This window comes from Kogia breviceps, chromosome 8 (assembly GCF_026419965.1).
Source record: "Kogia breviceps isolate mKogBre1 chromosome 8, mKogBre1 haplotype 1, whole genome shotgun sequence".
In the NCBI taxonomy this organism is placed as follows: Eukaryota; Metazoa; Chordata; class Mammalia; order Artiodactyla; family Physeteridae; genus Kogia; species Kogia breviceps.
The window spans coordinates 92,613,068-92,640,684 of record NC_081317.1 but is presented as its reverse complement, the minus strand read 5'-3'; the positions used below and the strand labels follow the sequence as shown (position 1 = coordinate 92,640,684).

At 49.7% G+C, this 27,617-nt stretch overlaps 1 protein-coding gene across 15 annotated transcripts in view; it reads right to left on the bottom strand.

The window, feature by feature from the left end:
* Nucleotides 1-27,617, bottom strand: part of COL15A1 (collagen type XV alpha 1 chain) — a 103,958-nt gene that overhangs the window by 54,150 nt on the left and 22,191 nt on the right. For all 15 annotated transcript variants that reach the window (XM_067039767.1, XM_067039763.1, XM_067039761.1 and 12 more), the window contains 5 exons: nucleotides 13,848-14,395; nucleotides 12,365-12,439; nucleotides 10,794-10,874; nucleotides 5,527-5,674; nucleotides 2,271-2,380 (listed from right to left, as the gene is read on the bottom strand). In XM_067039767.1, coding sequence (XP_066895868.1) covers nucleotides 2,271-2,380; nucleotides 5,527-5,674; nucleotides 10,794-10,874; nucleotides 12,365-12,439; nucleotides 13,848-14,395 — 962 coding nt within the window. The remainder of the gene's footprint in view (nucleotides 1-2,270; nucleotides 2,381-5,526; nucleotides 5,675-10,793; nucleotides 10,875-12,364; nucleotides 12,440-13,847; nucleotides 14,396-27,617) is intronic.

Sequence of the window (27,617 nt, the reverse complement as noted above, 5' to 3'; positions counted from 1 at the left end):
TTTGTTATCTGTGGTGTTACCCCAGCTCCACAACAGTCCCAGAATCCCTGTGGCAGGAGAGATCGCAAGGCACGTGTGTCTCCCATGTGATTCCAAGCATCTGTTTGCCACACCAGTGACTGGGAGATCAGTGCCTCCTGAGACACATACAGCTGTGCCTCCTGCTATAGCGCTAGACACTTCAATCTAGACCTGTCTTCCTCCCTGTGACCTCCCCTACGTGTGCATTCAGGAGCCATAAGAACAGGGCAAGTGTCTTCATCCCTGATGGTGCTTCAGAGATATGCAGGCGGCAACCCCGTCCTCCTCAGCCTTCTCCAGACTGGACACCCCTCTCTTTCCCTGTGACTCAGTTTCCACGGGAAATTCACAGGCAGATTCTCTGAAGGTTACACAGCAGATGCAGGAAATGCCAACAGAGAGCAGCTTTGGCTGTTGGTGTCACCAAACCGACTATGTTTTATCTCAGTTTCACAAAGGTTTTTTTAAAAAAAAATTTGGTTGGGGTTTTGCTTCATTTTGCTGCAAAAAGTAGTTCTGGGTTTTTTTTTGTTTTTCAGCCACACCTCATGGCTTGTGGGATCGACCAGGGATTGAACCCTGGCCCTGGCAGTGAAAGCCTGGGATCCCAACCACTAGGCCACCAGGGAAACCCCCCAAAATGTAGTTCTTTTGGATACTAAAAACACTAGGCTGATCAGAGTTAGATATATTTCTTTGCTGAAGGACTTCTCAGAGCCTTCTCTGTGACAAGAATACAGAGTGGATCATTCCCCAAACTTACTGGCCTATAGAATCATTTTTCCATATAACATCAAATACTTACAGAATTATTGTCCCCCCAAAACAGAGAAAAGATGATGTCATAGGATTTTAAAATGAGATAATTTTTCTGACTCAATGTCAGCTAAGGCCCCAAAGTACAATCCCATAAGCCTCAGGTAACCTCGTGTTCTAAAAAAAGGAGCCAGACGACTTACATGGCAAAGAGACAATGAAATGGAATCAGTTCTATCAGCATTCGCCCACCACTTGCCTTCGGCTATGTAAGAAAAGGTAAAGAATTCATTTAGGGGTTGAGTGATTAGAGACTTTTGTAAGAATTCCTTTGGAGACAATTTTCTGCCCTCTGTGGCTCCCCCCGGCCCCCACCACAAACCTTTTGGTGAGCTGGGTATGTAGTGTTTGGACTTTGGGAGGCAAAGGGACTGGTGTTTGATTCCCTCTAGGGAAATACCAAAGGCAAAAGCAGGGAGCCATCCAGACTGAGTCAAGAGCGAGAGACAGAGATATCTGCCCTGCAGTTGTTTTCCTGGTGATTGACTGATATGACCCTTCCAAAGGGAGCCAGCTAAAGCCATCTGGAGATGGACCCCCACCCAAAGGGCCCCCTAGAGGATCAGGGTGACCAGCATGGGGTGGAAGCCCAGGCAGAAGTTAAAAGGCCAAAAATGGACTTGGGTCCTAGATTCCCTGCAGGAGGACCTCTAAGGAATCACAAAAGCCCCTGTGAGAGAATGTTCCAGCAACCAGATAGCTTCCCCACAAAAGGCCCAGATCACTGTCTGACCAGCCACATAAAACTGTGTCGTTTTCTCCAGGTGGGCCAGACTTTCGGCTGGGGGGAGGGGGGCGGGGGACAGTGATGAGAGGGAGGAGAAAGAAGTAAGAAAACAGAGAGGAAATATCCCTAACCATGCTTCCTTCCCTGCCTGGTTATATTTGTATTTTTATTGAATTTTTGATATTATGCTGCAGGGATTTTGGAAATACCTGTGAAAAAAGGCTGTTAACCAGATAGTAACTGGGAGAGGAGAGAAGTGTCTTGAGTTTTCACCCCAGGATAGGGGAAAGAATGAGCTGACACAAGGTTTTTAGCAGAGGCCACAGGTGAGAAACATAATTTGCTTTAATCTGGCACCCTCCCGGTGTCCAGCATTTAAACAGCTAACTGGCTTTGCAAGTGTAAAAGCCAATTACCAAACAATAGAGCAAACACACCTGCAGTTAATCTCATTCTCTCTTGAAGGGGCTCAAAGTGCAGAAGAGGCTGTGCATCTTCACAAGAGGAATTGTCCTGGTGCATCCCTGGGGAGACTCTGGGGCCCTGGGACTCCCACCTTCTCTGTACCAGCAGGAGGGAGGCAGTCTCCCTGATATGCAACTAAAACCCTTGTGATTCTCTATGGTGACCAAGACAAGTCACCATCAAGTCTGAAATAAGCAAGCAAATGTACTACTGACTCAGATGAAATTTACCATTCACTCACCTCTTCAATGACATGAAGGAAGGCCCCATCCCCCGAGCCAGTGTCAGTAATGCGGGAACCATCCACAGTATCAACTGTCTCCAGTGTGTCATTCAGCATCTCACCAGACCCTACAGGAAGCAGGCATTCTTCACTTAATAACTGCATTTTGCAAATGAAAAAGAATGTGGTCTCTTTTCACCTATGACTTGAAAAGAAGTCCACAATACAGGATTAAGAGGGAAAAAATGTTGCAGAAAACCGGACAACGAAAGGCAGTAATTACATGGTGGTTTCGATCACAGGCTCTGGCATCAACTATAGGGTGAGGATCCTGCTTTGCCGCTTACTAGGAATGTGACCTGTGGCTCAGGTTCCTTGCCTATAAAGAGGGGATCATAATTCCTATCTCCTAGGGTCATTTTGAGGATTATGTGTTACAAGCATTAATTAAACTAATGCAAGAAAGGCACTGAGGACAGCGCCTGACATATAGTTAGCAAGGGATAAATGTTCATTGTCAGTGTGGTTCTACATTTGTAAAAGGAAGAAAAACTATATATGAGAATACACGTTTTATCATCATTATATATATTACCATTATATAATTAATATATTGATTATTATATATAACATATAAAATATATAGATAATTATGTATATATGTCTGTGCAGATAAACCACACATACTAGGCTAAACCACAGTACTTAACAGTATTGGATTCTTCCAGAGGACAGCAGAGGAAACTATTTTTTTGATTCATACAACTCGGCATTGATTGAACTGTTACCACAAGCATGTATTTCTTTTGCAATTTAGAAAAACAAATGGAGTCCTAAAGCAAAGAAGAAGACATTATACTAACATGAATGCCTGCCTGTTACAGGCTGGACTGCAGGCTAAGCACATCCCATGCACGGCCTCCTGGAAGTCTCCGGCTGGCCCATCTGTCCTACCCACAAGCACCTCCATACCACCTCGCAGCAGGTGGGCAGAAGCAAGGCAGGAATCCTACCTTTTCAGTATCCCCACTATCACCCCACGGTGTGTGTTCTGCTCTGATCTGCACACTAGCACCTTCTGATTATTAACCCCGTTTTGCAGAGGAGGAACAAGGTCCCACATAAGAGGCTGCGAGGGGCCCTGAAGCCAGGCCTTTCCTCACACACTGTGCTCATGCACGTCCCATGGTAAGGACACTGGCGAGGGGGAGGTGCTGAACTATTCAAGGGACCCTGTGCCCACATGCACTTAAAAGACTGAGTGTCCAGGAGTGGTCAGTCTCTCACGGCTCTCTCGTCCTCCCTGCTCTGACCACCAGGGGGTGCTGTGCTAGCAGGCAGAGAGACCCCAGGCCTCTTGAGTCCCCACCCCTTGGAGGACGGAGTGGGGGGTGACAAAGGTCTTACGCCAAGATGGTGTCAGGGACCCTTGGGATGCAACTCTTGGGAGGCTTTCCCTAGCCAGGGACAGGGCTCGGGGTTCAGCCCCTTCCTCCTCACTGAGCTGTCTGCTCAACAAGAATGAGGATCTCCAGCCAGCTCTACTGTTTCTGCTTGGCCTTCTGTCTGCCACAGAAGTAATCTGGCAGACGCCGGAGAACAGGAGAGCTGTGCTTAGGCTGGGTCCCGCCTCCTATGCACTCACCCCTCAGTCTAGGGGAGGCCCTTGCCTCCTGGCCCTGCAGCCTCTGCCCCCTCCTAGCCCCTCGCTCTGAGATCCTAATTCCCCCCAGGAGAGCAGCATGTGCAATTCACAAACCACTTCCACACCTGCAGCCACAGCATTCAGTCCTCTCATCCACCCGGGAGGCAGGGGTTGTGAACGCTCGCAGTGGACGGTGGAGGAATCCAAAGCTTGGAAATGCCGAGCAACTTGCCCACGCCCGACAGCAAAGAGGTGTCTGAGCAGGGTTTCCGTCCAAAGGGTCTCATCCAGCAGTCTTTCCACAGCTACACCCTGACTCCTTGCTGGTATTGTAACTTTATTAAATTATTATACAATACTTTTCTATTCAGTACTATATACCTTCTCTCACAGACAGACTTCCCAAGTTTAGTTGCTAAAATAATATTCATTTACTGAGGGCAGAAGTAAAAGGAATAATGATACATAGGATTTTAGAAGACATAAAATACCGAAGTACAAAAGAAAATAAAAACCACCTACAATCCTGCCACCCAGAGATAACCACTCACAGCATTTTGTTGTATATTATTCTAACACACACACATACACAGGGCTCTACATGGTTATATATAAATAAATAACATATATTCAAATGTAGGGTCACAGCACACATATAGTTTTGAAAGCTGCTTTTCTTGTGGGGTACACCATGATCACGTCTCTGGGTCATTAACTTTTTCTGTGTCACCAATTCCAGAGCTGTACATGTGAATGTGGGCAGTCTGGATTGTTTTTGACCTTGTACCTAAATCTCAGTGCTCTGGTGTTGGCTGTAACTTCAGTTTGAATGGTTACCCCTCTGATAAAGGGCAGAAAATGCAGGCCGATCTCCGGCCATTCTGCTGCCTGGGGGATCCCGTCAGATCCTGGGCTTCTGCCAGGGCTCCTCTGTATGGCTGGGCAGGGGCGAGAGCCCTGGATGGGTAGTCAGGAAGCCAGCACTGCCCCCAGGGCCTGCCAGTGACCTCCTGGGTGTCTGCCCCTCTTTGGCCATCAGTTAGTTTCCCACATGCGCCAACAGGAGTTTAGATGGCCTGATCCTCAGAGAGTCGGCGAGTTTGTGGCCAGGGCCGGAAAGAGCAGGGATTCTGGAGTCAGGCCCGGGCGCTGGCTCAGTCCCACCACTCCCTAGCTGTGTGACTGTGGGCACATCACTCACCTTTCCAAGCATCGGTTTTTCCATCTGTAAAATACTAGCTAATACTAGCGACTAGTAGACATGTTGTCAGGATTGGAGGGCAAGTATGTAAACACTTGGCACACAGTAGGTATTTAATAAGCAGCCACAATTATCACAAGCTTTTCACACCCCAGGCCCTTCTGGAGGGGTGGTGGAGTCTGGGGCTTAAAAGTTCTGGCATCCAAGATTAAACGCCGCCTTTGCCATTTAGGAGCCGTGGAGCCTCGGCTGGGTGACATAACCTCTCTGCGACTTGATTTCCCCATCTTGTTTGGGAAATGAGGATGATTATAGTCCCTTCCTCAGGGGGTTGAGGGGAAGCTCAAGTGAGATGCTCTCTATCACATATATCACCCAGTCGTCACTCAACAAAACCCACTGCGTATGAAGGTGCATCGGGGACTTGCCTTGCTTGGGGCTGCTGTGCGGGACGGCGCTCATGTTGGTGGTTTCCTGGGCCCCCTCAGGTACAGGTTCACCGGAAAGCTCTGCATCCTCAGAGGGAGAGGACAGGGTTGGAGGCGTGTTTATGGGGCCAACTCTTGCTTCTCTAGACTGCAGGGGAAATGAGACCCAAAGGATTTACTTGGCAGGAGAGCAGAAAAGACGGCAGTGAGTATCACTGGAGAAAACAGTATCTCCACAAAAGCTGAATAAACCCAGAAGAAAGCCTAGACCTGCCTATTGTGCACCTGGGCGATCACTGAGCCACCCAGGCCCTAAAAAAGGGGTATGTTAGGGTAATTAAATTTTGTTCAGTTTACAGCAAGACTCTGATACTCCTGGCTGAAGCTCTTTGAGCACAGAGACCACATCCCTGTGATCCCTGCATCCCAGGCTAGCACAGAGGAGGTGCTCAGTAAAGACTCGTTAAAGGGAGGGAGGGAGGGGGCTATGCTCAATAAAATCTGTATAAATCCAATCCCAGAGGTACACTGGTCCTGTATACCTATGAAAAAAAAGGGTATGGTTTCCTTTCTAGGAAACTTCAGCTTCTGTGTAACTTTTCCAAAGCCAGTCAATGTCTTCACCACCTTTACCAACTAGGAAAAAGCAAACAAACCGAAAACCCCAACAGTTGGAAACAGAGCAGTTCAGAGAGCTAGGCAGAAATCCTGATAAAGGGCAGCAAAGGTCATCCCCAGACCCAGGATCGGTGAGCAGCCCCTGTGACCCAGGGCTAGTCAGATAGTCTCATCACTTTCTGAGCTCAAGGGGCTAGGGTGAATGGAAGGATCCTACAGACCAGTGTGGGACCTGTGGTATGAACAAGAAACAACTAAGACACTAAGATTTCAGGGTAAATTTCTTACCACACCTATCACTTACCTATCCTGACTAATAACAGAAGGTTTATTTCCTTAATGTCAGAACCTAGTATATAAATGATGAATCTCTGGTCCATCAGAACAAAGAAGATTCTTATGCGCCCTATAACTTAGGATTTAATGGTTCAGTTCTTATAATCAAATTCGAGTCAAATCCCAGCTCTCCACTTATTAGCTATATTATATTGAGCAACTCATATAGCCTCACTGAGCCTCAGCTTCCTCCTCTGTAAAATGGGGCCAATAATAACTACTTAAAAGTTATAAAATGCATGGAGGTGCTTGGCACAGGGCCAGGCCCATAGTATGAGCCCATAAATGGTAGCTATCATCAACAACCCTAGATGTGATTTCTCTGGGTGTTAATACTAAAGGTGATTATCATTTTGCTCAACTGGACTTGTAATTTTTTCCATAATGAATACGGAATACTTGTGTACTAAAGAAAATATATAGTTTACTGTACCTTAAAATCTCCAGGGTGAGGGCGGAGATGGAAGGCTTCAAGAAGTTGAGCCTTGAAGAATGAACAGTTTCAGAGAACAGGGATGGAAGGAGGCATTGAGGTGAGAAAGGACACAGCACTGCCAGGGCCTGACAACCTTGCTTGACCAGGGTTCGAGGATGGAAGCAGGGGGATAAAGCCTGGGGAGGCAGAGAGAGGGAGGGGGCTGGTTCTTAGGTGAGAAGTCTGGCCTTAAACCAGAGGCAACAAACTGTGTCCTCTTCGGGTATCAGGACGGGGGAGATGTGGGCAGGTGTGTACTTTATATATTCTTTTTTTTTTTTTTTTTTTGCGATACGCGGGCCTCTCACCGTTGTGGCCTCTCCCGTCGCGGAGCACAGGCTCCGGACGCGCAGGCTCAGCGGCCATGGCTCACGGGCCCAGTCGCTCCGCGGCATGTGGGATCTTCCCGGACCGGGGCACGAACCCGTGTCTCCTGCATCGGCAGGCGGATTCTCAACCACTGCGCCACCAGGGAAGCCCAGGTGTGTACTTTAGGGAGTCCACCCTGGTGTCAATGAGAGCATGGATTTGGGATGTTGAAGTTTAGGCCAGGAGACCAGGAGGGTGCACTAAAGAAGCCCAGTGAGGCAGGAACCAGGGAGGTATAGTGGGAGCAGCAAGCAGTCACTGCCCCCCAACCAAGGAGAGGCTGGGAAGAAGACCAAGTAAGAACTCCCCATTCCCCAGCTGCATGGTGATCTAGCAAGGTAGTAAGGACCCCTGCCCCAGGCAGGTTCCTCTCCTCTCCCTGCCAAGGGTTGGGGAAGCCACTTCACCATGGTTCCCTAGCCTGGAGCAAGACTGCTGGTGGCTGGAAGCCAAGTGGCTTTATAAGGGACTTGGGATTTGAGATGAGGCAGGTAGGGCAGGTGAGCGTATGGGAAACACAGGACAGCCAGGTAAGGGTGGGCTGAGCTCAGTATAACTCAAGGTGGCAAAGTTTGAGTTATATGAAATCACCAACTCCAGCCTCTCAGCTAAAAACCTCTTCTGGCAAAATCCCAACAAGGCAGCCATGAAGCCTGGGTTCAAGGCAGAGCTGGTGAGCTGACCCTCGGCAGTCAGGGTCAGGTGTCCTGTCCCCAACAGGCGGCTGCTGGTTTTCAGGTGTTAGTGTGGATGGAGAACCAGTGTAGCCTGTGACAAAATGGGAATGTCGAGCCTTAAGACTTTTTAATTAAAATGGGGTCATTTGCTGGCCCACATTCAACACATTATTTCCTGAGGCCCTACTGTGTGCCATGTCTTGGCTGTTCCCCGGGATATAGAAATGAGTAAATAAGAAGGGCATCTGTCCTTAAACTGTTGGACTACTGGGGAGACCCAGACCCAACTAACTGTGATGAATGTGACACTTGGGATTGCTGGAGTGAGAGTCACGCGTGAGGAGGGCAGCGTGGCCGTGGCCTCCAGTGATGGGCTATGGACTGGATCCTGAAGGAGTGGGAATTGGCCAGGCAGAGACAGGGTGGGCAAGGGTCCTCCGGGCAAGCAGAACCTACAGGAGCCAAGGCACAGACAAGGAGTGAAAGGGTGTGGTGTGTTGGGAATCTGTGAGCATTTGGGTGTGGGTGGAAGAGAGGTCCTGGCTGTGGAGCAGAATCACCTGCAGAGCTTTGTGTAAGTACAGACTATCAGATCTTACTCCAGACCTCCTGAGTCTGAATGTCCAGGTATGCAGCCCAGGCAAGAGGCTTTTTTTAAGACCCTCCCCCAGCACTCACCCCCCTTCACGCACACATACACACAACACATACAAGCACACACACACACACACACACACACACACACACACACACACACACACACACACACACACTCAGGACTCTGATGCAGAGCCAGGGCTGAGAACCATAGGGTATTAATTCTAACTCGGCAAAGATAGAACTTTCCAGAAATGGAAAGGTGTGTCAGCAGATGCTGACTTAGCAGGGGGGGAAGAATTGGGGAGCAGAGACTCCTACCCTAAATGGGGAAGGAGGCGAGGGGGGCCTGGCTTTTTAAGGCCCTGAGTGCTCAGGCAGTCCATGAGTCAGTTCACTAGTCATGGCTTGTGTCTTGAAGGGTGGCAGGGTTGGAAAGGCTGAGGACAGGGAAGTGAGATTCATGCCAAGAGAGAAGCCAGACAGAGAGGGGAGGGGAATGTCTGAGCTGAAGAGGGAAATTCCCCAGCCCTGGAGGGGGTGGGGGGAGGTGGGTGTCCAGGGAGGGGAGCCTTCCAGGAGAAGGTGAAAGGGAGAAGTCCCTAGCTGGGGGTGACATGACTGATAGTGGCCTGGGCCCAGGCTGGAGACCTGGCTCTGCCACCTCCAGTCTGGGCAGCCCCGGGGCAAAGTGCTTCACTCACATGTACCTCCGCGCCTCCTCTGGGGAATGAATGGAAAACACCACCCTGCAGAGAAGGTTACAGCCCTCCCTGGCCAGCACCCCCTCCATGACATCTCATGCTCCTAAGCTCCACTCCCCTTTCCTGTCCATCCCTCAGGGCCACCACGGGTTATCAGCCTCTCTGCTCAAGTCAGCCTCACTCCTAGCTGTGAACTGGTGCCCCGGGGGGCAGAGTCAGGCTAGAAAGCCCAGGGGACCACAGCTCTGTGCCCTGCTGCCCTATGCCCTGGCCATGCCAGTGGGGTGGCCAAGGGCTGATGGGCACACAGGATTGCAACACTGCCCAGAGCAGCCACCCGCCAGTCACCATCTAGGCCGGCACCTTGGACCCTTGACTTTCTCCATCTCAGCTACCCCCAGATCGGCTGTGGTTCTGAGGATGCACCCCTGCAACACCGCCCAGGCCGGCAGCACAGGGTCACGGCCTAAACCCTTGATGGGGCATGAGGGGACCTGTGCTCTAGCCTCAGCTCAGCCACACACCCTAGGGCCAGTCTCCTTCCCTCTTTGGGCCTCAGTTTGCTCATTTGTACAAAGGGCAGTTTTCTGTACACATCTGAACAGAAAGAGGTGACCTTTAAGTCCCTCCCACACTAACAGACTCTGGTCCTGTTCTGTACCACCCACCCCTCTGTTACTGGAGGTCTATAATTTATAGCCCCCACCTTATTTCTAGCTCCCTGCTTTCTTCTATCAGAGATGAGTCTGTAGACTGAGCTGGACCAGTCGAGGAGATGGCTGGGGCTTCTGTGCTCAGTGACGCAGACACTGCTGGCTCTTTTCATTAAAACAGGCTCCTTGGTGTCTCCACAGTATGATTCAGTGCTTTCAAAACCACTTCCTTGTCTTGGCCACGGGGCACATTCCCAGGAGGGAGGAGGCCCACACCACTGGGAGGATGGCTGCCTTTCCCGTGGGGCCAGAAAGGAGCTCCTGGGAGGACTCTGCATCTCATAGGAGTGGGGACCCCAACTTCCTTCTCACAGCCAGAGCCCTGAGCAAATGTGACAGCAGCCACCGTTCAGGGCCACCTCCCTTGTGCCAGGCACTGGGCCGAGACCTGCCCCTGCATGGCTTCATCTAACCTCACAAAGACCTCATGAGATAGCACGCTGATTATTGTTTTATGGGAGAGGGGCTGAGGCTCAGAGAGGCTGAGTAAGTCACCTAAGCTCACACAGCTGGGAGGTGATAGAGCACAAAGTTCACCTTTGGACAGCCCTCTCGTGGCCACAGCACAGGGTGGCACCCAGGTAATGGTGTTCCCCTGCAGTTGGGATTTTGCAAAATGCCCATTGGCCAGTGCTTTCCTGACCTCCCCCGGTGAACTGTCTAATGAAGTCACAGTTCTGAGAACAGAGACGTCAGACTGGGACTCTGGGTACTCTCTGATAACGCCCAGCCCCCTAAAAGCCGACTAAGAGGACATGGCACAGCGCCCAGTACTCACCGGGGCTTGAGTGTAGGTGACAGCTTCCAAGATCTCAGCTACTCCGTCTGTCTCCTGAAGCCCGCTGGTCTCTCCTGACGCCTGTGTGGAGACAAATCATGCTTGGCGGGGCGGGGGGGGGGGGGTCAGTTTACAATTGCAGAGTCACAGAAATGAACTCCTGTGGAGGAACGGTGCGTGTGTGAAAGAGAAAGAGAGAGATGGAGATGGATGGAGACGGAATGGGATGGAGAAGACAGCATATGTCTTGGCTATATTCTTTCTGTTTCCTTCCACGTTTCATTGCTCAAACAAAAAACTACAATCAGTGTAGTCTCTCTAACACACCTACCTGCATTTTGCCCAGGTGCCCTTCAATCTCGATCAAAAGGCACTCCCCCTTTGCATGACTGTCACCAGAATTTCTCACCGGGAGTTGTTACATTTGAAATACATCCTCGCTTTGCTACCTAGTCTTCACAGTTAGCCCCCTCATGGCAGCCAAGACATCCGTATGCCATGATTTTGTAACTTATTTGTGGACCCTTGTGTTGTTTCTATTTGTTCAATAGCAACATGGAGATGAAGGAATAAATACACACAAAGCTTCCCTTCTTTCAGTGTCATGGGAACGCCAGGCTGGGATCACAGCCTCAAGGAGAGCAAACATTCTCACAGATCCAAGTTCCACCTTGGAGGGGGCTTTCCAGCTACACTGGCAGCAGTTTTTACTAGATGAATAAAATCAGCTTATTTTTAGCTTTGGGGCTGACACCACCCAAAGAGAAGTAGAAGGTCTAGGAATATGTCACGCTCGGCTTGTCTCTGCCTTTCCTGCTTTACGCCACGGCTTCTGCCGGGAGCACCTTTTCTTCTTCATCTGGGTGACACTTGCTTGTCACCGGTCAGGCATCAGCTCCTGCCTGACCGGCTTCCCATTCCTCCTCCTCCACCTTCCTGTCCCAACCTGACCTCTAGAATTTGGGTCTGAGGGCCAATCACACTCAGCTCTGTCACTGCAATTGGGGTGGTGTGTGTGAGCCTCTGGAGGATGGAGACAGTTCCCAGTTCATCCCTTTATCTCCAGCATCTCCCCAGGTCTGTCACCTTGCAGGTGCTCAGTCAATTCTGGCGGGAGGGAGGGAAGAAGGGAGGGAAGGAGGGGGCAAAGGACCCATCTTTTGTCTCCTGCCCACCACCACTGCCCCCCAGCTGAGGAACTGATTCATTTGCCAAGCATAAAAGCTAAATTTAGTTTTGTTTTTATAAGAATTTACACCCAGAATGTCTTAGAGTTTTTACTTCGATTTTAGAATCCTGACACCCTTTCTTGGCAGGAAGTCTAGAAACCATGCCATTGACTGGCACAGCCACAGAAGAACCTAACACCTTAGAAGAAACACAACTCCTCCCCTCCACACACCAAAGACACGGCTGAAGTTCTTAAAAATAATAATAAAGCCAAAAAGCCCAAAATAGGACTTGACGCAGTGCCTGCCAAGATGAGAGATTTCAGAGACTCCATGACGTTGGGAATGAAAAATTGCCTGAGCGCCAGCTTCTCTGGCTGCTGTGGGGAGGTAGGGGCTCACCGAGGATCCTTCAGCTTCACACAGCTCCTCGGGAGTCCTGGGGTCACGGTGGATGGTGAGCTGCTGTATAGACCCCTAGGGAAAAGCAGAGGGGTCAGAGGCCACGTCTACAGCACAAGCAGCCATGGGAAATATGACTTTTTTGTAACAGAGAAGAAGCCGTGAAAGGACAGGTGTGAGAAGTGCCGCCCATAGCCGTGACAAGGAAACCAAGCCACCTCCAGGCCTGTTCTCATTCAGGGGGACTCTCCTCGGGCCAATGTAATATGAGCCCCACTAACTAGAGAGGTCCTTGGAGAGCATGGTGTTCAAAGCGCAGACTAACAGCAGCCTCCTAACTGGTCCCCAGGTCCCCAGCTTGTCAACAACAAGCCCTAAAATGCATTAATGCATTCCTCCCCTACCAGAAAGTGTCTCTCCCCCATGGCTCAATGCTTCCCAGCTGGAAGGACCTGTCCCCAGAGTAGGTGTCCACCAACCTCCCTGCTTCCGCCCCGCCTCCCCTCTCCACACCTGACAGCCGGTTCTCCATGACTATCCCCAAGTGAGTGTTTCAAAATTATTCATCAGATTTTAACTTCTTAAGATCCATCTTCCGCTGTACTACAGATAAGCCCAAACCCCAGGCCACAGGCCTGTCCAGAATCAGTTGGGAAGGTATCAGTAAGAATAGTGCTGATTAGGGCTTCCCTGGTGGCGCAGTGGTTGAGAATCCGCCTGCCGATGCAGGAGACACGGGTTCGTGCCCCGGCCTGGGAAGATCCCACGTGCCGCGGAGCGGCTGGGCCCGTGAGCCATGGCCGCTGAGCCTGCGCGTCCGGAGCCTGTGCTCCGCAAAGGGAGAGGCCACAGCAGTGAGAGGCCCACGTACCACCAAAAAAAAAAAAAAAAAAAAAAAAAAAAAGAATAGTGCTGATTAAATGAATAACTACAGTAACTTAGGGATCTGCTTTAGAATGGCTTATTCATAAAAACCCATTTTGACAGCAAAATCAGTTTTCCGGTATTTTTTTCAAGTCACATTATCCAAAAGGAGAGAGAGAAACTACCTCACACTCTGGCATCCCAGCTATTCCACCTTTGTAGAAATTACATGCAACTGCCACCCTTTTCCAAAGATAAAATCACTGAAGGATATAACACATCTTACCCTTTCTATAATGCCTTAAAACATACAAAGTGCTTTCACACAGGCTAGCTCACGTGACTCCACAACCCTGGGGCCTAGGTTTTCTTATCCCTACTTATAGATAAGAAAACATAGAGCAGATCAGAGAATCCAGATACTGTCTAAAATCATCAAGCTACACTGAAAACTCAGCGCTGGAATCTAGGTTTTGTGTTCTGGGCCTAGCTTTCTTCCCACCGGCGTACATGCCTCTTTGAGGACATTAGAATCAGATAATGACAAGAATAGTTGCTTGTGTTTGTCGCACGGTGTCCAGCGGTGTCCCCGCCCCCGATCTGCAGGACTTGGACTCACAGTGAATCTCTCCAGCCCCGTGGCTCCAGCGTTGCCGACGAAGATTCCCGCACTGGGCTCGAAGGCCAAGGGCCGGGAGGACCTCGGGAAGGGGACGTGGCTGTGCTCCTCGCAGTCCACAAGGAGGGTCACTTCCTCGCCGTGGACAACCATGGCAAAGCGGTTCCACCTGTGGGTCATCACGGGCACCAGGAAGGCGGCAGCCTCACGGGACACCTTGGACCCGGGCTCCGTATAGTAGAGGATGACCCGCTGGCTGCCGTCCTCCACTCCTGAGAGCCGCAGGCCCAGGTAGATGACCTTCTGGAAGGCATCTGTGATAGCAAAGAGCACGCCGCCTCGGGCACTGCTGGGCTTCGCCATCACGCTGATGGCAAAGTCCCTGAAGAAGGTGGGTGGCATGAGGGTCCTGGCCGGGCGGCCGACGTTGGCACCAGGCCCAAAACTGTAGGCCGGGAAGCCGCCATGGCCAGTGACAAAGGACACGGACGAGGGCAGCGGGACGCCGATGAGCTCTGTGAGGTCCAGGTGGCCCTGGGAAGCCAGTTCTGCAGAGAGGGAGAGAGGAGGCCATGCTTCACATATATATTCTACTACGCTTGGAAATGAGGAAGAAATAAATTCAGGAATGAAATGGGATCCTTCAGGAACCCCACTGTTGTGTCTTAATTACTCTTTTTCAAACTTTTCTGACAACGACCGACAATAAGAAATGCAGGGCTTCCCTGGTGGCGCAGTGGTTGAGAGTCCGCCTGCCGATGCAGGGGACACGGGTTCGTGCCCCGGTCCGGGAGGATCCCACATGCCGCGGCGCGGCTGGGCCCGTGAGCCATGGCCGCTGAGCCTGCGCGTCCGGAGCCTGTGCTCCGCAACGGGAGAGGCCACAACAGTGAGAGGCCCGCATACCACAAAAAAGAAAAAAAAAAAAAAGAAATGCATTTACATGGCCACCCAATATGCACGTTTAGACAAATATATATCTGTAACAGTGAAACAGATGTTTCATAAAACATTATTTACTTTTAATACTTACCAGGCACTATGATATTTTCCTTTCTGTTTAACATTTCTTTTTCTCTTTTGTTTTATTAAAAACATGCTGGAAACAACCTACTGAATTGATGTCGTTACCCATGAACAAGTCATGATGAGCAGTTTGGAAAACATTTTAAAATATTCCTAGAATATCCCTACAGGGTTCTCCCATCAACTTAAGGACTTTTTTCTCCCATTTCTTTCTTTAAAAGAGGATAGGTTTGGGACTTCCCTGGTGGCGCAGTGGTTAAGAATCCGCCTGCCAATGCAGGGGACACGGATTCATAGCCCTGGTTCGGGAAGATCCCACGTGCCGCAGAGCAACTAACCCCACGAGCCACAACTACAGAGCCCGCTTGCCTAGAGCCCATGCTCCGCAACAAGAGAAGCTGCCGCAATGAGAAGCCCGCACACCACAACGACACTCGCCGCAACTAGAGAAAAGCCCGTGCACAGCAACAAAGACCCAACGCAGCCAAATAAATAAATTAATTAATTAATTTTTTTTAAAAAGTGGATAGGTTTATTTTGTTTTATTTTGAATGAGGTCTACTGTTTAAGTGCCTCAGGGTGTGGGGAAAAAAGCAGGGACAAAACGAAGTGTTCCCAGACCTTAGGACAAATACGTATCATCGTCATCGCCCTTTGTCACTGTGTCATCATGGTCAGCATCATCCACATTCCCCGGGCTCTCACTCTTACCAGGCTCTCATCTCTTCACCTACATTAGCTAGCTCATTTACTCCTCACAACAACTCCATGAGGGTAGGTACTATTATCCTCATTCTACCCCAGAGAAAACTTAGAGAAGGTAAGAAATTTGCCCAAGGTAAGCCCCTCAGGAGAGCATCCCACTAAAGAGGTGTGCTCTTAACCACTACCCCTTGGGGGGAGAAATAATAGGCCTCCATTGTGGTGGCCTGGAAAGGACCCCAGGTTCATGAAGCTTGGTCCACCCAACCACCGTCCCCTGGGAGAAGGCTGCAGGCTGGCTTGCAGTGACGTGCACCCCTGTGCACCTGCGGTGATGAGATAGGAAGGCAGGTCCCAGAGAGAGGTGGGCAGGAGCTCTGCAGGCGGGACAACAGATACAAACTTGATTTTGAAAAAGGAATGCTTGAAAAAGGAATGTAAGATATTCAGTTTGTTTACTATGTTTAGATTGATTTCATGTTGAGATGATAATTTGGGGAAATTCTGGGCTAAATAAAATATATTATTAACATTTTTAGAACAAGAATAACATGAGGAACAGGCATGGGCCCACCATTCCACTTAAGAAAGAAAATATCAACTCAGCAGAAGCTCTCATGGACTCTCTGATCCTATTCTCCCTGCCTATGCCCCAGAGGCAGCCACTCTGGGGGTCTGGTGTTTATTATCCCCATGCATGCCTTTATGTGTTTACTACATGACTATATGTCTCTAACAGAATGCAGCACTGCTGTGCCTGTCTACTAACCTCATATAAATGTTGGCATGCTGCATGTATTCTGGAACTTTTTTTTCCCACTCAACGCTGTATTTTTGAGATGTATCCCTGTTGAGACATATGGTTCCAGGTCTCATATTTTCACAGCAGTACTCTAGGTATACATAAGCCACTATGGATTAGTTCACATTTCTGCTGATGGAAAGTGAGGTTTCCATCACTATTACAACCACTACTACTACGGACTTTCTTCTACACATCTCCTTGTGCTTACCTGTGCAGGTAATTCCACCACTTAGGGTAGAATTATTGGATGATATGGGTATATGCATCTGCAGCTTCACTGAGTGTGGCTAAATTGTTCTCTTAAGCAACTGTGCCATTTTAAAAAAATTGAGATATAACTGACATGTAATATTGCTTAAGTTTAAGGTGAACAAAATGTTGATCTGATACACTTATATTATGTATTGCAGTATGATTACTTCCCCAGCATTAGGGAAGTAATAGCATAGCATCCCTAACACCTACATTATATCCCATAATTATCATTTCTTTTTGGATGCAATTATTATCTTAATTATCATTAAGATGCAACTGTGCCATTTTACATGTCCACCAGAAGCATGTTTTTGCCAACATTTAGGGGAGGTAGAGAGATGAGATTTGGGGAGTGGTCCATGGGGCTTTTCAACTACAGTGATGATGTTTATCTCTTAAACTAGGTGATATTCAAAAGTATTCCTTGTAGTATTCTTTATAAAAAAAATGCCATGGAAAATATTTCACAACACTCTAATGAAAACGATTGTCTCATTCTCAACAAAAGGGCAAATCTGGTCATGTTGAGGCCCTGATGAGAAGGCTTCTCCGGCCATCTGTGCCCTTAGGGCCGGTGGCAGCCTGGGCGCCTGGCTGGAGAGGCCTTTGTGGTCTAGACCCAGCCGCACTCTGACTCCCCAGCACACCTGACGCCCTCCCTCCAGTGCCCCAGGCCATCACAGGTCCCCTCCCCTCCTTGTCAAATGCTCTTCCCTCAGCCACCACCACCCCCTCACCCCACCAGTTATTTTTACCAGAATAACTAACTCCTCATTCTCCAAGACTCCCTCCCATGAAATCCCTTGTTTCACCTCCTGACCTACATCTCCTTCCAGGCCCGTGTCAGATGCCCCCTCAATATACACTGAATTCTTCAACTCCCAGCACACTCCAGGCCCCTGCTGGGTCACTTGTCTCTCTCCCCATTGTACCACAAGAACATGGACCACACCATTTATCTCTGTGTTCCCAGTATCCAGCTCAGTGCTGATGAATGAATGCATGAAAAGATGAACAAATAAATGAATTAAGTCCAACCCCTTCAGTTTACAGAAAGAAGGCAAAACTGAGGTTAAAGGAGGGAAGGGATTTGGCGGCTAAAAGCAGATCTGATTCTCAATCCAATGCTTTTTCTGTCCAGTTTGCAATTTGCATTAAAACAGAAACTAAAGTATGACAAACCCCAGAAGGCAAAAATAAAAAGATTTATAAATTTCATTAAATTTAACAACACATAAATTTTTAAAGTTCTGCATAGCAAAAATAAATCCCCACCGTGTCAAATAAAATCCCAACCTGGACAAAATTATTTGCTACACATATCACAGACAACAGATGAATTATGCTAATACACAAAACCCACGAATAAGCAGGAGGCCAAAAATCCAACAGAAAAATGGGCAGAGAACAGGAAATTCTTTCCACAGTAAAAGAAAAGAATATGGCTCTTAAACATATGAAAAGATACTCAACCTCATTCAGAACAAGAGAGATACAAGGTAAGATTATGAAGAGATACCATTTTCCCTAAGAGATTGCTAAAAATCACAATGTTGGATAATATTGTGTTTAGCAAGAGTCTGAGGAAACAGGCCATCGCATGCACTGCTGGTGGGACTGTAAACTGGTACCACAACTGTGGGAGGGGCACTTTGATGATATTTATCAAAAGTAAAAGTGCATATGTGCTCTCTGACCCAGCAGTTATACCTGTATGAATTTTCAGAACAGATACAGTTACAAACGTGACATATAAAGCACTTACAAGAATATCCATGGCAGTATTGTTTAAAATGTATCTAAATGTATCTAAACCATTCTGTCTTGGAATTCTTAGGAATGGTTATATAAATAATAACTTTGGGGACTTCCCTGGTGGTACAGTGGTTAAGGATCCACCTGCCAACGCAGGGGACATAGGTTCGAGCCCTGGTCCGGGAAGATCCCACATGCCATGGAGCAACTAAGCCCATGCGCCACAACTACTGAGCCGGCGCTCTAGAGCCTGTGAGCCGCAACTACTGAAGCCCGCGAGCCACAGCTACTGAAGCCCTTGCACCTAGAGCCCGTGCTCCACAACGAGAGAAGCCACCACAATGAGAAGCCCGCACACCGCAATGAAGAGTAGCCCCTGCTGGCCGCAACTAGAGAAAGCCCACGCGCAGCAACGAAGACCCAACGCAGCCAAAAATAAATAAATAAATAAATAAATTTCTTAAAAAAAAAAAAAAAGTAACTTTTGATATACCCATACAACAAAATACAATACAGCCTTTAAAAAGGTATGGTTCCTTAGGTTTTAATATGAAACGATGTATTAACTAGAAACAAACATATAAGAAAAACAAGGTGCAGAATAGAATTGCTATCAGTTGGAAATACATATATTAATACATAAATATATTAAATATATTTTAAAATATATATTAAATACATCTAGAAAGATACACCAGAAACTGGAACCAGAGATTGTCTCCAAGGAAGGGTGCTGGTGGCTGGGAGACGACAGGAGACTTTCTTTTCACTGGATACTCTTTTCTACTTTTTGAATTTTACCCCAAGTACATGATGTGAAAAATAAAGACATTTACATATTTTTAAAGACGTTAACACCCTACCTCCCCTTTTAGAAAGTATAAAACCTTTTCTTCATGTTTCTCCTCACTCAAATACAGCCCATCTCTATAGAAAGAAGAAAAAGTGAAAAGAAAAGAAATAGAAAGAAAAGCAAGCAACCCACTGAGATTTCTTTTCTCCCCTCTACAGTTTAAAGATAAAACAAAACAAAACCATGAGTAACCCTGCTGATACCTTCACTTTCTTCTCCACTTAATCCAGTGAAAGCTTTTCCTCTAGCTCCTCTCTCTCTCCTACTGAGAACAGGAGGAGAAGTCCCTCTCTGGTGGGATACTCCAGGTTTGTAGAATGTGTGGTTCCACAGGGAGTGAATGACCGGGCCCTCTCATCCAGCGGCTTGTTTCTAAGTGGTGTCCTGAGGGTTCAAGGGACAGCTGGGGGTTCAGGGTACTCAAGGACAGGGGCTGAGAGGTTCCCACCCAGAAGCCTGCTTAAATCAGCCCAGTGCTGCCATGGCCAGTAAAGCCCAGGCTTCCATGTGGCCATTCTGGGAATTCTTAGTTCCAGGAGGATTCTGGGTTGGAAAAAAAAAAAAAATCACCAATCTATCCAATCTCCTTATCTTATAGACAGGGAAGTGGATGGTCAAGGAGAGAGTTCCAGGACCAGGAGACATAGCCAGAAAGCAGTAGATGGAGCAGTGAAGCAAGGACAGACAGAGGGGAGGTGTGATTCTGTCTTGGGGTGACTTGGAATGACAGGTGACCTGGAACTGGTGTCCCTCCCACGACCCCTAAGCTGCCCCAGCCCTGCCAGGCACAGACCACTGGTTGGCCAGCTGGACAGTGGGCAAAAGAGGCAGCCTGCAGAGGAGAACTACCCTGGTGTTGGATTCAGATCCAGCCTTTGCCGATTACGAAGCGGGAAGCTTTGGGGCAGATATCTTACTGCTGATGAGGGGACATCCCACCCATCTCACACATGGGGACCAAATGAGATGATGGAGGGAAAGTGCAAGTGCTCAACAAATGGTAGAAGCTGGTCTTCTGTTTGATTCAAAGGCATAAGCTTAGCAAAAACCAAAGTCTGCAAAGAGGTCATTTCCTAATCCTACCTGCCCCCTGCTGCCCAGACCTCAGCCATGAGAGAGGACCGGAGTGCAGGCATCAGGCCTTGCTTCCACTGGGTCGGCCACAGGGGGAGCCAAGCCACAATCTAGAGGAAGTCCAAGTCGGCCCAGCCATGCTCTCAGCAACCACCACTCCCTCCACATGCACGGTCCCACAGCGTGGCGTGGCAGGGAGCGACCCCTGGCCTGGAGTGACCCATGCTCAGGGCTGCGCCTGAGCCTGCTGGCTCATTTCTCCTTGGCCTCCAGCAGGAAGGCCACCTGCTCAGGCGGCCACCAGGGAGGGGAGAGAAGCCAGGGAGCCAAGACAAACAGGCCCAGCAACTTGGTCCATAGGCTTGTCCTAGGATGGCTCTGTGCTGGGTGGGAAGCTAAGGGTGGAGATCACAGCTGGTAGGAAGACATCTCACCATCCCTGAGGGGCAAGACAGGAGGGGGCAGTGCTAACGGGGGACTGACTGCAGAATTCTCTGGCATCAGGAACCTTGGGGCCCTCTGTGGGAGGTGGCCACACTTCGCCACAGATAACTACTTCACTCATAGGACATCTGATCTCAGTCTTAATCTCTCACTTCATTAATGCATAGGGATAGCTTCATTTCCAATGGAGGTTCTTCAACCCACTTTTCCAATTCATGAATTTGATAACATTCATAAAGCCCCTACCTCACACCTTGTGTGCAGCTGGGGATATGGAGCTGAACCTAGAATGCGGGCTCTCAAGAAGCTCATGATCTAGGTGTCTCAGTTAGCAGTCATCCGCTCATGCTACCCACAAGCTCCAGAGCCTTCAGTGGCTCCCCAGTGCCCTCAGGATCAAGTTGAAATTCCACTCAAGACACCTTTTGCTTCACCGCTTCATTCTCCCCCTTTTCCTGTCCCTGTCTTTGCTCATGCTGTTCCTTCTATTGGTAACATCCTCCCCTATCTTCTCACAGCCAAATCTTTCTAATCTCGCTCAGCTGCACCCCAAGACACTGGAGCTCCACTCCCACCCTATACACAGAGCCATAGGCATGACTCCCTCCTTCATATACCCACATCAGGGCTTGGCAGAGAGCAGGCACTTGGCGTTGTGGCCTGAGGAAAGGGAACAGAGAGATGCCACTGGACCTCACTCTCCTCAAATCTTTGGTTTGGGCTCCTGGGCACAACTTTGGTGCAGCCCCTCCCGAGGGCACAGGGAAGAGGAACCAGATGGCTTTAGAGGTGGACTGGGCAGAGGAAAATCTGAACAGTCACCACATGGTGCAACTTTCCTCCCAGGGGTCCAAAGCCAGTTTCCATGGAAACCAGGGCAGAATCCTAGTGCTGAAGAAACAAACAGGGCAGGGTTCAGGTTTTCCTTCCACAGAGATGACAGTGACCTGGCCAGAGGAGGTGAAGAACTGGAACCCTTCCCTCTCCTCCTCTCCAGGACAGCTGACATCTCTCCTTCCCAGGCAGGTCTCAGTTTCTCCTTCTATGTAATGGGCTGGTTCAGCCCTTCCATCTGTGGGGTCCTGAGGCAGTGCCTGGGACTAGCCTGGGCTCTGGAGACTTGCCTCCTCAGGGGACTATATCTGGCTTTGCAAAGCGCCATCTCACAGATGACTATCTGGGACCTGAGCCCAGTGCTTGCGCTTGTTAGCATTTTAAGCCCCACGGGACTAAGGAGCATTCCTCTGGCTCTAGGTCAAAGAGGGTTGCAGAGAAGCCAGACAGGGTGGCTGAGGACGCTCCAGGAACGTGCACAGCAGCGGACCCTGGCGGCCACACGGAGAACTGCACCCATGAAACCCAAGGAAGGCTTCCTGAGCTGCAGCTGCGAGGGACACCGCCTGTGCCAGAATCACAGTCAGGTCTGGAAGTGACCCAAGAGAGCAGGTCTGAGGTCAGTGGGGAGCTGTGAACAAACCAGGCCTAGAACCCTGGTGCCTCCCTCCCATCCTCTGCCCCTTTCCTACACCGGCTGCCTGGGAAAGCAAAAGGTGTCCCTTCCCCATGTCCCACTTCCACTTGCAGTTGTGAAGACTACAGAACACTTCAGTCAGCTTAAACGGGGACTCACTGACTCCTCCTGCTCCCACTGGGGGCAGGGCTCAGGGGGTCCAGGTGATCCAACCTTGATGAAGCCAGCAGGCTAAGTGTGTATAGGTAAAGTGGGGGTGACTGCCCTTGGGACCCCAGCAGGGTCCCTCTCCCGTGGATTTCCCTGCACTCACCCCTTGGGAGAGAGGAGGTCCCCAGTGCCTCCTTTGCTGCCTGCTGGGAATTCACCAAGCCACAGACTCTATGCAGAAAGACTGCACCTCACCATTTGGAGAAGGAGTTTCCTCTGCCACATCCCTCCACGCCAAAGTCCACCTGGTTTCTGCTTGCACATCTACACTGTCCAGGAGCTCAATGCCCCCAGGACAAGCCTGGCCACTGCTGGGCAATTCTAAGTCTTCTTTCTCCCAGTAAGCTAAGGCATGTCCTCCTGTAGCTCCCACCTGCCTGGCTGGGCCTAACTCTGCCCTCTGGACTTCCACACCATGGCCTCTCAGACACTGCATGGAATGGTGGACAGGGCCCGGCCGGGGAGGCAGATTCTGCCACCAACGTAGTGTATGATCTCGAGTAGTCCCTTCTCTCTGAGCCTCAGTTTCCTCGTCTATGAAATGAGAGGCTTGCATCAGATGGTTTCCAAAGGCCCTTGCCAGGTCTGAGTGTCTTCAGTTTTGCATCCTCATCTCCCATCTGTTTTCCAGTTTCTCTAACCACCCTTAACTTCCTTCAGCCCACAGCCTTCAGGCCCAGAAAGAATGTCTCCAATGGGGATCAGCACAAATCCAGCTCTCCCCCTACAGATGTCCTCGTCTTTGGACAGTGTGGCCTGGCCGGAGGTGGGGAGCACTGTGCCCAGGAAAATGTCATAGCTCTGCCTGTGAGGAAACATCACCACACCCAGGCTGGAGTCCCCGGAGGCACCCAGCTCTACCTGACTCCCTTCCCGAGGAAAATGGACGCGGCAGAATTCCTCCTGCAAGGGTTCAATCCACACCCAGCAAAGATGCAAGAGGTTCTTAGAAAAACCTACCACCCAATACATTTCTTAGAAAAAAGAACTGTTTCCCTGCCAGGGAAAAAATCCTGGATCAACTTGGAAGAAAGACCTGAGCTTGCCAACAGTCAAAGACCTCATTTTTCTGAATTACAGAAGAGCATTTTTCTACATGTAAACTTAGAACGCCTCTTTCCCTTTTCCGGTTTTCATATATAGCGCAGGAATTTTCCTGCTCAATGAAGTTACTGTATGAGCTCTCCTCTCTCTTTCTTTCAGGCCTCTGACCTCAAGTGAGAAAATGATGGTTTTGAAGGGGCCTGGAGGTGGTCAGAGTCCGGGCAAGGTGTGGGCCCTGCAGCTTGGTTGCCCTGCCTAGCAGCTGGAAGGAGCTGGGCCCAGCTGGGTGTCCCAGCAGGAAGAAGTCTGCACCCACCAGCAGCCTCTCTGGTTTCGAAGCATCCTCTCACCTGTTCCCTCGCCAGGGGGTAGGAAGGCAAGGTGGGGCTCATTCTCTCATTTGGCAGAGGGAATCAAGCCCCAGAGAGGGGAAGTAACTCACCTGAAGCCCCAGTGCGGAAGCCCACCTATTACAGCCCGCTGCCTCCTGGGCTTCCCCCTCGGTTCTCCCTCTGTGTTTCTACAGTCCCTGTCCATCCCTCCACCGCTACACCCTCATCTCTGCATTCTGCTGCTTAGCTCCCTTCCTTCCCTGATATGCCTAGACATGGGCTCCTGGGCATGGGGCATGCAGACTCATCTCGCAGCCCCTGGCTCCAGCACGGAGCCTGGCAAGGGTGACCTATGAATGGATGACAAAAAACAATAACATCTGTGGCTAAGATTCACTGTGGGCTTGCTGCATGAGAGGCACTATTTGAAGAGCTTTCCACCAATCATTTCATCTTCACCCTTGATTCTTTATGAAGTAGATAATATTATTATCCCCAGTTTACAAGACAGAAAACCGAGGCTTGGAAAAGTTAATTACTGCCCCAAGGCCATGAAGATAATAAGCAATTGCAGTCAGGATTCAAATCTGACTAGGCAGTATCATGTGTTATGAAGGCTGCAGTCCTAGCCACACGTCAGAGTCACCCAGGGAGCTTTTAAAAAGACAGAGGTCTGCCCCTCCTGCCTGACCCTATGGAATCAGAGTCTTCCAGAGTGTGGCCTGGGTGAGTCTGATGCCCTCTCCTGGTTGGCAGCCACGGGTAAGGGTTAACCTCCTGGGGTTTTGTAGCAGAACGATCTGGGCTTGAGCCCTGGGTCTACCACTAACTGGGGTGTGAACTTGGGCAAGCCAATTCGCTTCTCTGAGCTGTAAACTAATGTGTACAGCGGGGCAGCAATAAAAGCTGGCTCCCAGAGTCACCATGAGAATGGACAACACGATGGGCCAGGAGCACTCAGGACTCGGAGAGGAGGCCGACTCTGGGCCGAGTGCCCTCATGGTCTCTGCAGTTCCCTTCACAGCCCCCCTCCAACTGTTAGCCTTTACAGAATTAATAACAGAATCAGATAAGTAGGCCCAGAGACGAGGGAACTGAGGAGCTAAGCCTGGAGAGAGTGGTATGACTCCCTCATTCTGTGACCGGGGCCTGCAACACCCACCTACACACACACCCCACACACACACCCATCAGCTAGGCAGAACTGGCTCCAGTGCAAGAGCCATACGCAAGCCCCAGGAAGCAAGCAGTGAGCCTTACTCTGCTACTGCGGTGCGGGTTTTCAGACCCCTTCCTCGCTGCCTTCCCCAAACCTGGGTTCAGAGCCACTGCAGGGACCCCGTGCACCAGGCGGTACAGTAAAGGCTAGCAGATGTGGGCAGGCATGAGGGCCACGGGCATCTGGGAAGGGTTTTGTAGTAACTCCTCTCAGTTTATGGCCCTTCCTTTTCCATGTGGGGAACAAAGACTCTTTGAGTGTGATGAGGCCTTGACTCCTGAGGATGACATCAGCTGTGGTGAGTCATTACTCTCGGCAGCAGCTCTGGAGGACTCAGCCAGGGGCTCTGCAAGGAAAACTCACAAACTCTGCTGAAGCGGGCCTGGAGGAAAAGGGGCCTGCCCCGGGCACGTGAGGGGCACCAGAGAGGAACAGGTGGCAACCTGCTGGAAGTGGGCAATTCAGGAGCTCCTGAATATGCTGAGCTCTGCACTGCAAGGGGACACAGAACCAATGCTGGCAGGGCAGCAGGGTCAGGGTAGATGACCAGACGGTTCCCAACTATTCCCTGGGGCCAGGGATGGCAGGAGGCCAAGGAGGGGCACGGAGGAGGCCACCAGCAGGAGAGGGGAGGCTAAAGGAGGCCTGCCTCTCAGCTCCCTAACACACGCAGATACAGTCACACATGCACACACACACACACACACACTCATCCAGATTCACACTCATAAAACCACACTCATATACACACACTCTCACCTATTCACAACACTCCCACGAACACTCCCACACACCCTGATACAGATATCCATACACACACCTTCACCCACTCTCATCCCATACTAACACACCCTGACACCTTCACACACTCACACACACATCCACACACAAATCATTCGTGGAGACTCACACATTCACACACCCACACTCATCTACCCTGATCCATACACTCCCACCAAAGCAACTCAGACTTTATTTGCTTGAATTTTGGGTTCCAATTACAGCCTCGTTTGAAAAGGATTCTGCAGCTAAAAACTAACCCCCCAACATAAAGCCACCCATTAGAAACCCTTCCACGTTACAGATGTTGAAGTGGGGGCACTGCAGGGGCAGATGTTTGCCTGGGGACCCACAGAGAGTCTGCAGCCCTCTCTTTCTTCTCTAGCTTCCTCTTTAAAGGTCTGGAGATCTTTGGCTGCACTTCCTACACACAGGGTTTCAGTTTCTCTGATGTGGGCACATTTTCTGGATTCTGCCCTTATCAGTAAAACCTTCTCCTCAGAATATTAGATTCGGGTCATGTCTTCACACAGCATCGAACCCAATTAACTCATTCTCTTGGAAGCAATGCTAGAAATGGCTGAGCAAGAAGTATGAACCGCAGGTGATATGGGCACCTGGAAGAGCCTGGCACAGGTAGGTGCCCAATAAATGTTAATCTCATGAATGTATGAGGAAAGTGTAACAATAGCTCGTGTGTAGTGAGCCCTTATTATGTCCTGGGCGCCACGTACTTTACCTGCCGAGCAGTGATTCTCAACCCTGGCTACACAGAATTACCAGGGAGATTTTAAAAAACTATTTATGCCAGGGGCCCACCCCCAGAGATGTTGATTCAGTTTGTCCAGGCATGGCCTGGGCACCAGCCTCCCAGGTGATCGTGATTCACAGCCCCGGAGCTCTCCACAACGACCCCACTCTTACTGTTCCCAGGGAACAGAAGCACAGAGAAGTTAAGTAACTTGCCCGAGGGCACACAGCTATCAGGTCCTAGAACTGATGATTTTAAGATATGAACCTTAAAGGTCTGAGGCAAGGAGTTGAGTGTCCCTCTTCTCCTCTCCTCTCCAGGATTGTCACTTCAACCCAGGGCTGCCCCACTCCAGGGAGCACACCGTGACTGTCCTGGCCCTCAGTGACCTTGGGCCTGTCTGCCTCCCTGTTCCCATATTGCCCTGCTGCCAACCCCCAATGCTCTGAGAGCATCAACACTCAGCCCCTGCCTCTCCGGAAGGAGCTTTGCCACCTGCGAGACACAGTCTCTCATGGGCTTCATCTTCTGAGCAGATCTGGGAGGGAACTGGACTGCCACTGCTCTCACTTCGGCCAGACTGACATATGTTCCAAACTAGAGAAGGATCTCCAAGCAGCACAGTATTAGGGAGAAAGATTCAGCCAGGTCTGGCTTCAAATCCCAGCTCAGCATTTAAAAGCTGTGCAACTTTGAACAAGACACTTCATCTCTCTGGGCCTTGGTGTCTATATCCATAACACAGGAATAATGCCACCTACCTCAGGAGAGACTTTTGAGAATGACTTGAGATGACAGACGTAAAATACTAGGCAGAGGGCCTAGCAAAGCATACATTCAATATAGCACAGTGGTTGTTGTTACTGCAATTATCGTCAATGATATCAGCCTTCTTTTCTTTCCCCTGAACTGTTGTCTATAATTGCCAGGAAAGATAGGTTTGTGCAATTTTCCCTCTAGGTCTCAGTTTTCTCACCTGCAAAATGGGGTGAAATGACCTCCTTCAGCTTAGTTGCAGTGAAGGTCAAATGTGGTTCTGCACATGAAAA